Consider the following 12,816-nt stretch of genomic DNA (forward strand, 5'->3'; position numbering starts at 1 on the left):
CTGGGTGTGGGCTTGTCCCCATCCGTCTGTCTGCTGTCCTTTGCCTGCTGGCTGTTTGCCACCCAGTGCAGGGCTCATGGTGCTCAGGGCACAGCACTGAGAAAGACTGAGCCTGTGTGAATACAGAGAAGGGGAAATTGTGTGATGAGCACCCACGCTATATTAGACACCGGTGAATCTCCCCATGAGGGCTGTAGGGATGGTCACACTGGTGGGGACAGCTTGGCTGGAGGTGCATGGCTCTACCATGGGCTGGGGACCCCCATCAGCTCCAGAGCTGCTGCTCAGGGGATGCAGGAGCAGCACGGCAGGACCTGGCATTGCAGCCCCATGGTGATGCCATGGCCCAGGGATGCCAGAGCCATCCTCGGCCGGACGTGGTGGCTCCTGGCGTGTCGGCTCCAGGGAGGGTGATGCCTCTGCCTGGCTGGGTGGGGGCCCCACAGCACCCGCGGCTGTTTGTGTCTGGCAGCCGCAGCGATGCCGAGCCCTGATAGCGCCGAGGTAATGGCGGGGTTTGCATGAGGAACAGCAGGTTTCGGGGATGATGCTGCTGCCAGAGGCTGCACGGGAAGGAAATGGGGATCCCGGCAGCCTCCGTCCTCCCCAGTGGCACTGCCTGGCTCCCTGGATGGGTCACACCAGGGTGGGTGCATGCTCGGCGGTACCGATGACTCCTCCATTGCTGGTGGCGACTCATCTGTCCATGTGGGATGCCCAGTTCCAGGCACCGAGGTTGCATGTGTCAAGGTGCAGCCAGCACTGGCTCTTGGCACACATGCTTCCCACTATGGGGCTGGAGCAGAGGGCAAGCACCAGGCAACCCGGGACATGCTCTTGCCTTTCCAACTCATCCCATAAAATAAAATAAGGGAGAAAGGTGCAGGCAGGAGGGGGAGTTCAGGGCACAGAATGCTCCTGTCTCCGAGCCTCCTTTCGTCCCCATAGAAAGCTATTTTACTTTTGTATTGAGTTTGTGTGGCAGGGAGCCAGGCCTGGGATTAGCGAATAGCCCATCCTGTAACACGGGGAATAGTTGATACTGAGACACCAGTAGCCAGAGAGAAATATTAGAGATGGAATTAAAATGTAATGAGATTAGGTGGTGGCTGTACCAGAGACCTCCTTACACAGAGGTAATTACCTGGCAGAGCAGAAAGTGGGTGATGAGCAGTGGTGGCTGTGGGCTGGGGTCAGCGGAGGGGGGAATGTGGATGCGGCCACCATAGCCCATCCTGGTCACTTGGGGAGGTTGGTGCCATCAACAGAAGCTTTGCAACCGAAGCATTGGGGTCGAGTGTGGAGGAGCAAGATGGGGTGCTCAGCAACATCTGCTGCAGGGTGGATCGTCCTCTGCTGAGCCCCCACTGCCCCAGCCGGGGTGCTGTCTTAGTGTGTTTGCAGTTTGGGGGTTTTGCTAGATAATTCAGAAATAATAATGCTTATTATTAAAAACAGATTATTGTCGATGTTATTATTATTGTTGTTGTTGTTATTGTTGCTCTTATTATCTAGAGCAGTGCCCAGTTAGACAGACAAGGTGGGATGCCAACTGTGGTGACAGCCAGGAGGGGGCATGGGGAAAGTAACCCTCATACTGGAATATGGGGCCAGTGCTGCAGCCCCTGCAGGCATTGTGCACCTGGGATTTTTCCATAATTTGGGGGGGGGGGGGGGGGAAGGAAAAAGAAAAGGGACAACAGCATGTGCCTGTGTGATGCAAAATCCAAGTTGGGCTCTCGGTGACTCGGTGGAAAACAACAGGCTTTTTATGTTGGCTCTTGGGGTAGGAGGAGAGCAGGCGAGAATAAAGATTTACAGTGTTTGGGAGATTAAAGGCCCTTGGTACATTGTTCAAATACCACGAGATTAGTTTCCAAGGAGACGGATACCAGTTGCCATAGGCACCGGGGGGCCAGGAATTAGGATTGCGATTTTTTATCCTGATCACGCAACCAGGAGCTGAACGCTGCTAAAACTCGGGCTTTAAATAACCCCGGCGTTAGCTACGCGCCACCAAACCCAAGGCTGGAAACAGAATCTCCCTTCCTTCCCCCCACCCAGCACCCATTTGGGTGTGCAGAATTGGACCTGAGTGTCGATAGAGGGGACCCAGGGCTGGGGATCGAGGTCAGTGCAACCCCAAGACCTGCCTTGCAGGTCATCCTGCAGCTCATTTCATCTTGTTTTTCCTCCAGGCAAGGGATTGCCGGCATCTTCTTGCAATCAGCAGCAGTCACGGCAGCGCAGGGGCAGGGGATGTACCGAGGGACAGAATTAGTTGCCTGCTAATTTTGGCTTCCCCTGGCTGCCCGCTTCTGAGAAGTGCAACCGGAGCCTTGGCGCATGGCATGCCGGATCCGTGCCCTCTCTGCCCGCCTCTCCTTCTAGGAACTGCAAAGCAGTGGGCTCTGTCCACGCTGTGCAGGATGGGGTGCGGAGCTGGGCATCCTGCTGGGGATGGCACCCAGGACCCCATGGCTGGGTGACTTTGGTCACCTCCATCCTCGCTGCCCCCAGCCGTCCGTGCGGTGCTGCCGGGGGGGAGGATGTGGCTCATCCGCATCCTCTTGCCATGCACAGTGCTCACAGCATCCTCCCCTGCAATGGTGGGAACACCCTGATCAACACTTACCTTTTTCTTTTCGCCCCCTTTTCTGTAGTTTCTTTAATAAATGAAGAGGCAGTTGCTGGAAGCAAGAGCTTCTGCGCCTGCCTGCTGTGAGATTGCGGCGTGCAAACTTGTCTGGAGCTGAACGCTGCACGAGCTGCGATCCCCCCCAGCAGCCACCGTGACATGAAAGTGTTTATCCTGGGGGAGATGAGATGCAGCTTCTGAAGGGCGCTTGATCCTGCTCCGTCTCTCTGCACTAGACAGAAGCCTACTATAATTTTACTATATTATATTTGTGTGTATGTTTAGGCCAGGCTTAAAATCAAGGTGGCAGCAGAATGCAACCCACTGATTGAGGGGGGAAAGAGAAGGTCCTGCGATGGACGCATCCCCCCGTGGGAGCCCCCGGTTTGCTCTTTGCTTCTTTTATAAGTGGGACTAAACCACGGCAGGCGCCGGATTATCCAGGAATGTGGAGCTGAGGCGGCGATGCCGGTGGATGTTGTGGTGCCGGCGTGTACGTGAGGAGCTTTTCCAGCAGGTGCCCTGGGTTCTGTTGGTAAAATAAAACAGGGGAGGAGGTGTCTGGTGGTGGGAGCTGGCGCTGCCTGGGACTACCCAGCTGGAAGGAGTGGGGGGAAAAATGCAGGGGAGCTGGCACAGTGGGGATGTGGGCATGAGCGACTGGGTGGCTTGGGCTGTGCTGGAGGCTGTTTGCCCCCTGGCTCTGTTGCTTTCAGACTTCTGCAAAAAGGCATCGGCTTAAAAAGTAGCAGAAACCAAAAAATAGGGAATCTGTAGATGTGGGGAGAGATGTGGCAGTGGTTGTGGGACAGCATTTGGACCAGGCTGTGGGGCTGGGGGCACACCAGCACCGACTTCTGGAGGATGCAGCTGTGTCCTCTGCAGATGCTTTTTTGCAGCGGGTGCATTGGTCCCCCAAAACCCAGAGCCCCACACCTGCCCTGGGAAGGTTGTGCTGTGGGGGCACCCACATGTGGGGCAGGGATTAGGAATTTGGGGGGTTTTGGGGGTGTTTAGACATTTGAAGGTATTTCTGGGCATTTCGTGAGTGCCCTGGACCACAGTGATTTGCCGTACTACTGGCATCAGTGCCGACCGTGCAGGTCGCTGCTAGTGAAGCATCGTTAGTGAAGCCCCTGCACGAGTTGTATGGCTTCAACCCATGCCAGCGTGGCTGGAAGTGTTGCAGGCACAGGGTCCAGAGGCTGATGCTGGAGTAGGCATTAGAGATTAGAGTTTAGCCAGGCAACATGGGCGGGTTAAAGCCATCATGCTGGGAGCAAGTAGCCTGCATGGAGCAGGGATCTCCAGCGCTGTGGCCAAAACACAAACACCAGTTATTTGGCAGGCTGTGCTGGGTGCTCTGAAGCCTGAGATGGCTTCAGTCGCATCCACTGGCTCTGCTGATACAGGTGTTTGCTTAAGTGATTAGAAGAAAACCACAAGTTGAAACTCAAGCTTGGTCCCTATGCCTGGCTTTCGCCCCACTGTGGCTTATGTGGTTTCCAGGGCTTTTTGTTCAAGCAGCTCCAGCTCGCTGGGCACCTCACTGCTGAAAGCTCCCTGCTGAAAAAGGGACCTCAAAAGTCCTCAAGATGGAAAGGGACAGATAAATACCTTCCAAGTCTCTGTCACTGCCTCATTGGTGAGAGAACCCTTAGTGTGGGTCCTGCCCCAAAGCGATGTCCCCAGTGGGGACACAGGGAATGGGCCCCTCACTTGGAGGTGGGATGCTATCCTGGTTCTAGTGAGGGACTTACTTTGTCCCTCTGCCTCCTATCAAGACAACTCCTGATGGATGTTTAATGATAAACAGGGCTAATTTCTCCGATGTCTTCCAGGGCCGGTATAATTGTTAAAAATCCCCTTTGAAGGTGCCCTGCTGGACTGAAGGTGATTCCAGATGAAATCACTGCTGTCTCGTCATTGCGTGCAGGTCATCATCCTGTTCACATGCCGGGGGTACCTTCCCAGTGGTCCTGGGAATATGTAGGCAGCTGAATGTGGCACCCAACATCCCGTGGCTCATCGAGCATTTTGGGGGGCCAAGAAGCCCAAATACCACCTTCAGTTTTCCCATCCCAGCAGTGCTTTCCCCTGCTCTGATGTACCCCCCGGCTGGGCCCCGTCTTCCCAGTGTGACAAATGGCCCATAATCCATCTCAAATGTACCTTTTAGTATAATACATATAATCTACACTCTCTGCATATTGATATGTATATACATACATTGCTATTTTGCTGGGATTGGGGCTGGCTCACTTGGGCTTCACCAGCACTACTGAAGTAACAGGCAGAGTTTTCCTGGAAAAATGAATGGGAGGATAATTTCCAGCTACTCCTGTGTGGAGCTGCAGCACCAGCACTATGGCTGGTTTTTTCTTCTTATTCTTCTTTTTTTCCTCCCCAGTGTGCTGAACAGTCAAAGCTCTCATTGACTTAAATTCCTGCTCAGCTCCCTAAGCTGGGAGCCAGCCCACATGGTTGGAAGCTTTAGAGACATCCCAACAGTGATGCTGCGATGTCTGCAGCACAAGAAGGCACCAGTGGTAGTCTCTGGGGTTCTCTGTGCTGCTCCCCTGCTTTTGGCCTCTCCCTTGCTGCAGTCACATCTCCGTGCTGGTGTGCTCCAGTTTGTCCCGCTTGGATGTAGTTGGTGATTGAAGGGATGAGCTGTTGCACCCACCTGGTACTCATGGTTTTGGGCTGGGGCAAGAGCCGTGGATGCTTTGTCTTGCAGTGGTTTTGAGTGGTGTGATGTCCTCACCAGGTCCTTGGCATAGGAGATGCTTCATGTGATGAATATTGGCAGGGTTACATCATTAAGATACAGTACACCTGCAGGGAAAAACCAAATAGGTTTAAACCAGATATTGGTAGAAAACAGTATTGGTAGCAGTGTAACAAGAAGCAGATGCAGGATGTCCTTGGTCCCTCCTGGGCATGTCGCTGTTTCCATCTCACAGCTTCTTCCACTCCGCATTGGGTTTCGCCCTTGGTAATTCCCAGAAAAGGGTTGGACAGGTTGGATGGGGCTTGGAGCAACCTGCTCTAGTGGAAGATGTCCCTGCCTGTGGCAGGGGGTTGGGACTGGATGAGCTTTAGGGTCCCTTAAACACAGACCATTCTATGGTAAGACAGCAGTGGGGGTCCTTCGAGTTTCACCATGGCAGTGTGGGAACACCAGCTTGGCTTAATGAATAAGTTGCTTCTGGTTGTGGCATGGGGCTGGAAATCACTGTAAGGCTTGAAAAGATGAGGAAGAAGAGGGACAAAAGCTGCTCCATCCTTAAGTCAGCACCAGGAGCTTACAGCATCCATCTTTGCCATGAACCGAGCCCCAGCCTGACGGGCGATGCCGGCACCGCACTGTGCGAGCTGCTGGCTCACAGAAATTCATCTCAATTTCTCCTAATTGAAGCTGTTTGTAATTTGAGGGAGTTAATAACAGTTTTCTGCTTGGACATTTCCTTTGGGGGTTGTCATCAGGCTGAAAGATGTTAATTTGGGGGAGAAGTGCTGCCCAGCAGCAGCGTCAGGGTGATGCAGAGGGAATGCTCTTGCTGTGGGTACAGGGTTGGGGGTGATGCTGCCGTGTCTGCAGGGCTTCAGGAGCCTCTCCGTGTGCCTGTTGTTTCCTTTGCTAAAGCACAGGTGATTCATGAGTGAAACTCCCCCGGGGCTGAATTTCTGATCTTTCCCAGGATTATAAAGTGAGGTGTCGTAAGAGCTGAGAGACGATGGCATCCTGTGCTGGCACCCCTGTCCCCTGCAGGCCTCATCTGGGGGGGAGAGAAATAAGTAATAATAAAATGAAATAATGATTTTTATAACCTGTTTTAGTATTAAGACAATAAAACCAATCTGCAGATGTTTGCTTTTGGATCTACGACAGTGGCCTGGCAGTCCCTGAGTCACCCTGCACCCCTGGGATTGGGACTCAGTGTGCAGAGCTGGGGCTGGAGCTGAGCCCCCACTGTATGAAATCAGCCCCTTGGTGGGAGCTCAGCAGGGCAGGTGTGTGGAGCCCTGAGAAGGGGGGAAGGATGCTCTCACCCATCCTACCCCACTCCCTCCCTGCTGCCGGCCCTAACTGCTATAAGAATGGTTTACCCCAGTTTTCCTCCAGATTACTTTCACTTTGGTTAGACAAACAACTTCAAGCCCTACGTCTTAATTTGATTTGAATAAGCCTAGTGCTTGCTGCAAAGATTTTTTTTCTTCCCTTTTATTACCCCCTCTTGTAAATCTGCTGTCGCCGCTCTTCGTGACCACAGATGATTAGAAGCTTTACAGGAATACCGTGTGTGTCCCCATCACTAAAAGTCCTCTTGTATGACTTGGGTCATGTTTTCATCGTGATTTTTTTTTTCTTTTGAGTGATTTTCCCTTTTCCTTATTAAACAATCTGCCAGGTGAGAGGGGTTATTTTTGTCCTGGTCTCCTGCAGAGCAAGGACCAGGTAAGGAGGGAGCACACAGACCCTGCCCCACTTCCCACTGATATTTGCCTTTGGTTCTCCCTCTGGGGCCAGATTGGGCTCATGGCTTTGCTTTTCACAGCCAAGGGAGGAGCATCTCTTCCCTTGTGGGAAGCCTGGCTGAGCAGGTTGGTGCAGCTTGAGCCCTCCAAGGGGCTGCCACCAGCCCCACTGAGGCAGGGACGAGCTCTCCAGCACACTGCCAAAAGGCAGCAAGAACATCCATGTCATAGCAGTTATATTTAATAATAATTAGGACACTCAGAAATACATACAGGCACCAAAAAAGGCTGTTTTCCAGGTGAGTGCTTTGAGGGGTTAGGAAGGGAGTGATGCTCCCTGGATGAGTCCTTCCTGATGGCATCCCCCAGGTGCCCCAGTGTTGTGGCTGCTCAGTGGCCAGGAAGCAGCTCAGGACCAGTATCAGCACCGTGGGCACCCCAGTGCTCCCTGCCCGCTGCAGCGAAGCACCTCTTGTTAACGCAGCATCGATTTAGAGAAGGGATGTTGAGTTCCCTGCACACGCAGCTGCCCAGGAGCTTGCACAGGAAATGGTCCTTTGTCCGTCCATCCGTCTGCCCATCCATGTGCTGCAGGGCTGGCGCAGGGCAGACCATTTCCTGGTGTTCCTGCAAGCCTTAATGATGGAGGTGCCCGGCAGAGCCCTGTCAGGGTGACTATGAATCAATCCCCATCGGCGTGGGGATGGCTGGGGGGCTGTGCCGGAGCGTGGTGGCACCCAGGCTGCAGGACTGTGTGTTCGGTTTCCTGCTTTATTTTCCAAGCTGATGCCTAGTTTGGGGTGGTTTTTCCCCCAGTATTATCCTGGGGGAGAAGAGTTGTCTGTCGGCATTGTTAAGTGTCACCTGCGTGTCAGGGGAATTTGGGTGGCTGTCAGTGGGGTACAAGTGCTGGCACAGCTATGGCGTTGCCATCCACAAGCACCGCTTGCCTTTTCTCACCAGCTGGTGATGAAGGAGAAACCAGCCTCGAGGTCTCTTCAGGAGCCATTTCCGAAAGTCAGTCTTTATTGTTTTAACAAGGAATTGTCTCTACCTCGTCTCCTTGTTATGCTCCATAAGAGTGAGCTTTTGCGGGGTTGAGGGCACATTCATCAGCCCTCCCCCTCTGTGTGCTCAGGCACCTGCAGAGATGCCAGCATGGGGGAAACTTGGTATTTTGGACCAAAATCCAGCATTTCCCGGGTTGCATGAGCCAGCTGCTCTGTGCGCAGAGTCCTTCTGCTTGGACACAGGTATGAACCGGGGCAGGAAGGTGACTTTGGGGTTTTGCTGTTGACTTTTAACCCTGGTTTTCAGCAGTGCCGAGCGGCCACGGTTATCGGCTGAGCCGCAAATCAGGTTACATGCAGGCAGCTTCATTCATATTCCCCGGCTCCTGCCCGTCTGGCCTTGGTAGAGATTCTCCAGCCTCTTTTATCCGCTTGCAAGCACATGATTTACGACCCGGTTCGAGTGGCTCCGGCTAATTTGTCACCCTTTATTCGCAGGATTAAAGCCGGGCGGCGTGTGGCTGCCCTGTGGATGGAGGGGTGATAGCTGGGAGGGACCATGTCGGGTGCTGGGTGGGGGGTGATGCTCTGTCAGGTGTGGGTGCCCCAGCGTGGCAGGGGGGTGATTTATGCAGGGTGAGCCCCTGCCTCAGTTTCCCCTGCAGCATCAACATCACCATGGGCCACGTGTGCACCTGGTGGACAGAGACCTGGTGGAGTTGCTGCACATGTGGCATTTTTCCCCAGTGAGGGATGGAGGTCCTGGGGCTGAGGCCCTTCTTGGGTGCGGGGTCCCTTTGGACTGCCCGGTCCTGTTCCCACCAACACTATCCCCCAGGAGCTGCAGGGTGGGATGGTTTGGTGACCCTCACCATGAGCTGCCACTCTCCCTTGGGGTGAAGGCAGAGCACCCTGAGGCTTTGGCCCATTTCAAGGACACCTTTGGGTGCCAGGCTCTCTTCTTGCCCGTGGTTTAGTGGGGGAAGCACTAGGACAGCCAGCATGGTCTCCTTGGGAGGACGCATGCATCGCCCCCTGCTCTCTGCTGTGCTCAGAGCTCAGGCACAGGCTTGGGCACTCTGCGTCCAATTCAGCGCCACATCCTCCGGGTTGGCATGGTCACAGCCTGCTCATCCAGCGTGTCCCACCCTGCAGTCGGTCCAGTGTGCCCTGTGCAGCGGTGGCATCTCCTCAGGGGCAAGTGCCAAGGGCAGGGGTGACCTGGCCGCTAATGGGATGCACAGCATCGGTTCCCGAGGGCAGAGATGACCTGGCTGCTGCTGGGACACACAGCATTGGCTCCAGGGTTTGATTATAGCTTAGCAACATCTGGAATTATCTGCCTTTAACAGGGGAGATGTGGGGAACATGGGGCTCAGGCTGGTCCCAGCCTTGGTCCCTTGTGTATCCATGCCGTATGCTATGGCACGCACCGGTAGTAGGGTTGCACTGGTGATGCTCAGCTTTGGCTCCCTGTTAGTAACAGTGATGCATACCTCATTTGTTTTTCTGTTTTCAGGTGAATATGGCCCTGGCAGGGAAGCCTTTAGATGTGACTCTCAGCACCTCCAGAGCTGGCCAGTGGAATATGGTTTTTCCCCAGAAAGACGAAATCATCACCAGCTTAGTGTCTGCCTTAGACTCCATGGTAAGAGGCCGGTGGCATCCCCGTCCCCCTCCCTCCTTTCATCTCTCTTTAGTGGGCTGGCTGGGAGTAGGACAGAAGCAGAAGGGCTGTCGAGCTCACCCCGTTCCCCTGGGAAAGCCCAGGAAGCTCCTGGAGCCAGGAAATAAAACCCCTCTCCCACCCTGACAGCCATAAGGATCATAAAGTCAGCCCAAGTTAATCTCAGAGGTGTATTGTTTTCCCATTAATATTTATGTTGGTATCAACTGAGTGTAGGGTGCTTGAGGTTTTTTTTCCTTGCTGTTTTACCAATGTTACCAAGAGCTTTTACACAACAAGAGAACAATGGCTTTTATCTCCGAGAACAAAGAAAATAACTTTCATATCATTTGACGTAGAATTCCCGGTGGAAACCTTGCCTAAGTCAGCCATGCTTACATAAACAAGATAACTGTCTGGATTAAGTCTTGTGGACCAGAGCTAATCATATTTTTAACTGTGAATGTGATCAAGAAGGGAAAGTGGGTGTGTAGTAACAAATGTCTAATGCAATGCGACGTGCTAAAGAGCCTTGCCTTTTTACAGCCAAGTCATATTTAATGTATTTATCTTGGATGCGTCTTCTCTACGCAGGTAGGGGTTTTTTCCTCACTATTACTAGTTTCCTTCTCTTTGACCATCACACTAAGGAGCAGGTTCCTCAGAGCTGACGCACGCCAAGCAGCTTTGATGATTTAGAAACGTGCCATCCCCTACAGCAAATCGTGTTATCGTAGTTTGGCTTCTTAATGAATATACATTATCCTGCAGTCCTTGTTACGTGCTTACACCCAGGCCAGGGGGCCGGGCTGCTCCTGAAATTCAGCCTTTATCCCACTGCTTCTCCAGTGCCCCCCTGTGCCCACTGAAGCCTGGATGCCTGAGTGTGTGCTAACCCAACGATGAGGCCACGTGCATGTCGCCAAATGGGCTTAGTTTGGGCTTAGCCCAAATTTGTTCGGCTTCCAAATCTCACATCCCGTAGATTTTGTATTTAGTTTTGGAGTGTTGGGCTTTTTGATCAAAATAATTCCATTTGCTGCTAGGTTTTTGAAAGGTTTCTTCAAAATACCCTTTTAGGGGTTGTGATTCAATACTTCCTTCTTGAAGAAGGTGAGCAGCAGGTAAAATGTAGAGACTAGTTTAAGCCCACACAAGCCAAGCTCACTGAAGATACCTTAGGGTGGGGTTGGTCCATGGACTCTGCTCCCTGTCCTGCTCCCTCCCTGGCTACCAGCATCCCCCAGCCCCTCCATGGTGGCAGGCAATGTGTCTAACAGAGTTGCTTATGGGAACATCCCCATTTTACCCATTTAAATAGGGGCCTGGGGATGGCATCTTCATAGTGTCAGTGCTGTAGCAATGGGAATGTAACTCAGTGCTGTAGCAATGGGAATGTAACTCAGGTTACCAGCACTGTGTAACTATTACAATATAAAAAATAATACTAAAAATGCATATAGATGTGTATTATGTAGAGCAGGAAGTGCGCATTACGTAAAATGGTTTAATGGAGGAAGTCTTTTCCATCTCTTTAATGTTTTGCATAACTGTACAAGAAGAATCGTTCGACTAATCCAGACTTTGACCATATTAGTGTTCTGCAGCTGAAATAAGATTCCCGTGCTCTTTATTTCATTAGAGCTGGTGGAAAAATACAAGTAGTTGTTGGTTGGTTGGGTTTGGGTTTTTTTTTACGGGAATGTTTTCTTTTGAAGAAATGCTATAAAATATTTACTTTTAGGATAGGAAAAAGTGAAGCGAAATGATGGGTAAATAGTTCTTGTTTTCCAGCAAAGCACCGCTCAGCTGGAGCTCTAAAGTGTTTAGGGGATGTCATAAAACCCATGAAATTCTGACCCAAGCCAGAATATTGCTTTTGATGGGAAGATCAAAATCCCACTGGAAAATGGCACAGGGATGCCACGGGGGGATGCTCCCGCAGCTGCTCTGACCCGGTGCTTCCCACAGTGCTCGGCGCTCTCCAAGCTGAACGCGGAGGTGGCCTGCATCGCCGTCCATGAGGAGAGCGCCTTCGTGGTGGGCACCGAGAAGGGACGGGTCTTCCTCAGCGCCCGCAAGGAGCTGCAGGCCGACTTCCACAAGTTCTGCAGTGAGTATCCCCACCGGCGAGGGCTTTTCCCCTGCTGAGGTTGGTGCTCCGGTTGTGCCAGCTGGGGCCCGCACTGTGCACAGAGGGGTTGAGGTTTGGGGCTCTGCCTGTCTGTGGGGATGGGAGGTGTTTGAAGTGATGGCAGCCCTGCATGTTGTGATGCTGACACCCAGCTCTCTGCCCAAGTCCATGCCTACTGGCTCACCAAAACCAGCCTTGGGAGCTGAGGGGGAAGTGGGAGCTGTGCTGTGAATCCTAGAATGGTTTGTGTTGGAAGGGACTTTAAAGCTCACCCAGTTCCGACCCCCTGCCATGGGCAGGGACACCTTCCCCTAGAGCAGGTTGCTCTAAGCCCCTGTGTCCAACCTGGCCTTGAACACTGCCAGGGATGGAGCAGCCGCAGCTTCTCCGGGCATCCTGTTCCTGACTGGAGACATGCATTTCTTGAGCAGCATCATTCCTGGCTTGTCAGCTGCTGCTTTACCCACTCTATGCAGGAGCTGGGATGGGACCTGGCTTTGGTGCTGCTGGGGACTGTGTGTGCACATGCATGGTGTTGACAGAAACCACATTCGTGCTTAATCCATTGGAGAGATTGCTCGGGAAGGGCTCACTGTAGTGAAAACATCAGCGCTGTCAAGCTGCCAGGGCCGCTGTGTGCTCAGGTTATTCCCTGCACGTGTGCGGGGTGAGCCAGTACAGCTTTGCAGGAGCAGCTCTGCCCCTCTGTTCTGCCCATGTGGGCAGCTGCCTGCCACCTCCACCCCTGGAGAGCCGTTAGTTATCCTGCATCATGTTTTGCAGGACAGGAGGTGTTTCAAGGATGTTTCCTTCATTCAAAGGCGACTCTGCCTCCCTTTCCCACCTCCCATCAGAGGCAGGGAGGTACCCAAGTGGTGAACAGCAG

General features: G+C 52.8%; 1 protein-coding gene across 3 annotated transcripts in view; it reads left to right on the top strand.

Annotated features, from left to right (window-relative positions):
- The window catches only part of GTF2IRD1 (GTF2I repeat domain containing 1), a 63,868-nt gene that overhangs the window by 12,303 nt on the left and 38,749 nt on the right, over positions 1-12,816 (top strand). For all 3 annotated transcript variants that reach the window (XM_065694589.1, XM_065694590.1, XM_065694591.1), the window contains exons 2-3: positions 9,650-9,778; positions 11,768-11,909. In XM_065694589.1, coding sequence (XP_065550661.1) covers positions 9,656-9,778; positions 11,768-11,909 — 265 coding nt within the window. In that variant the 5' untranslated portion in view covers positions 9,650-9,655. The remainder of the gene's footprint in view (positions 1-9,649; positions 9,779-11,767; positions 11,910-12,816) is intronic.

This window comes from Lathamus discolor, chromosome 14 (assembly GCF_037157495.1).
Source record: "Lathamus discolor isolate bLatDis1 chromosome 14, bLatDis1.hap1, whole genome shotgun sequence".
In the NCBI taxonomy this organism is placed as follows: Eukaryota; Metazoa; Chordata; class Aves; order Psittaciformes; family Psittacidae; genus Lathamus; species Lathamus discolor.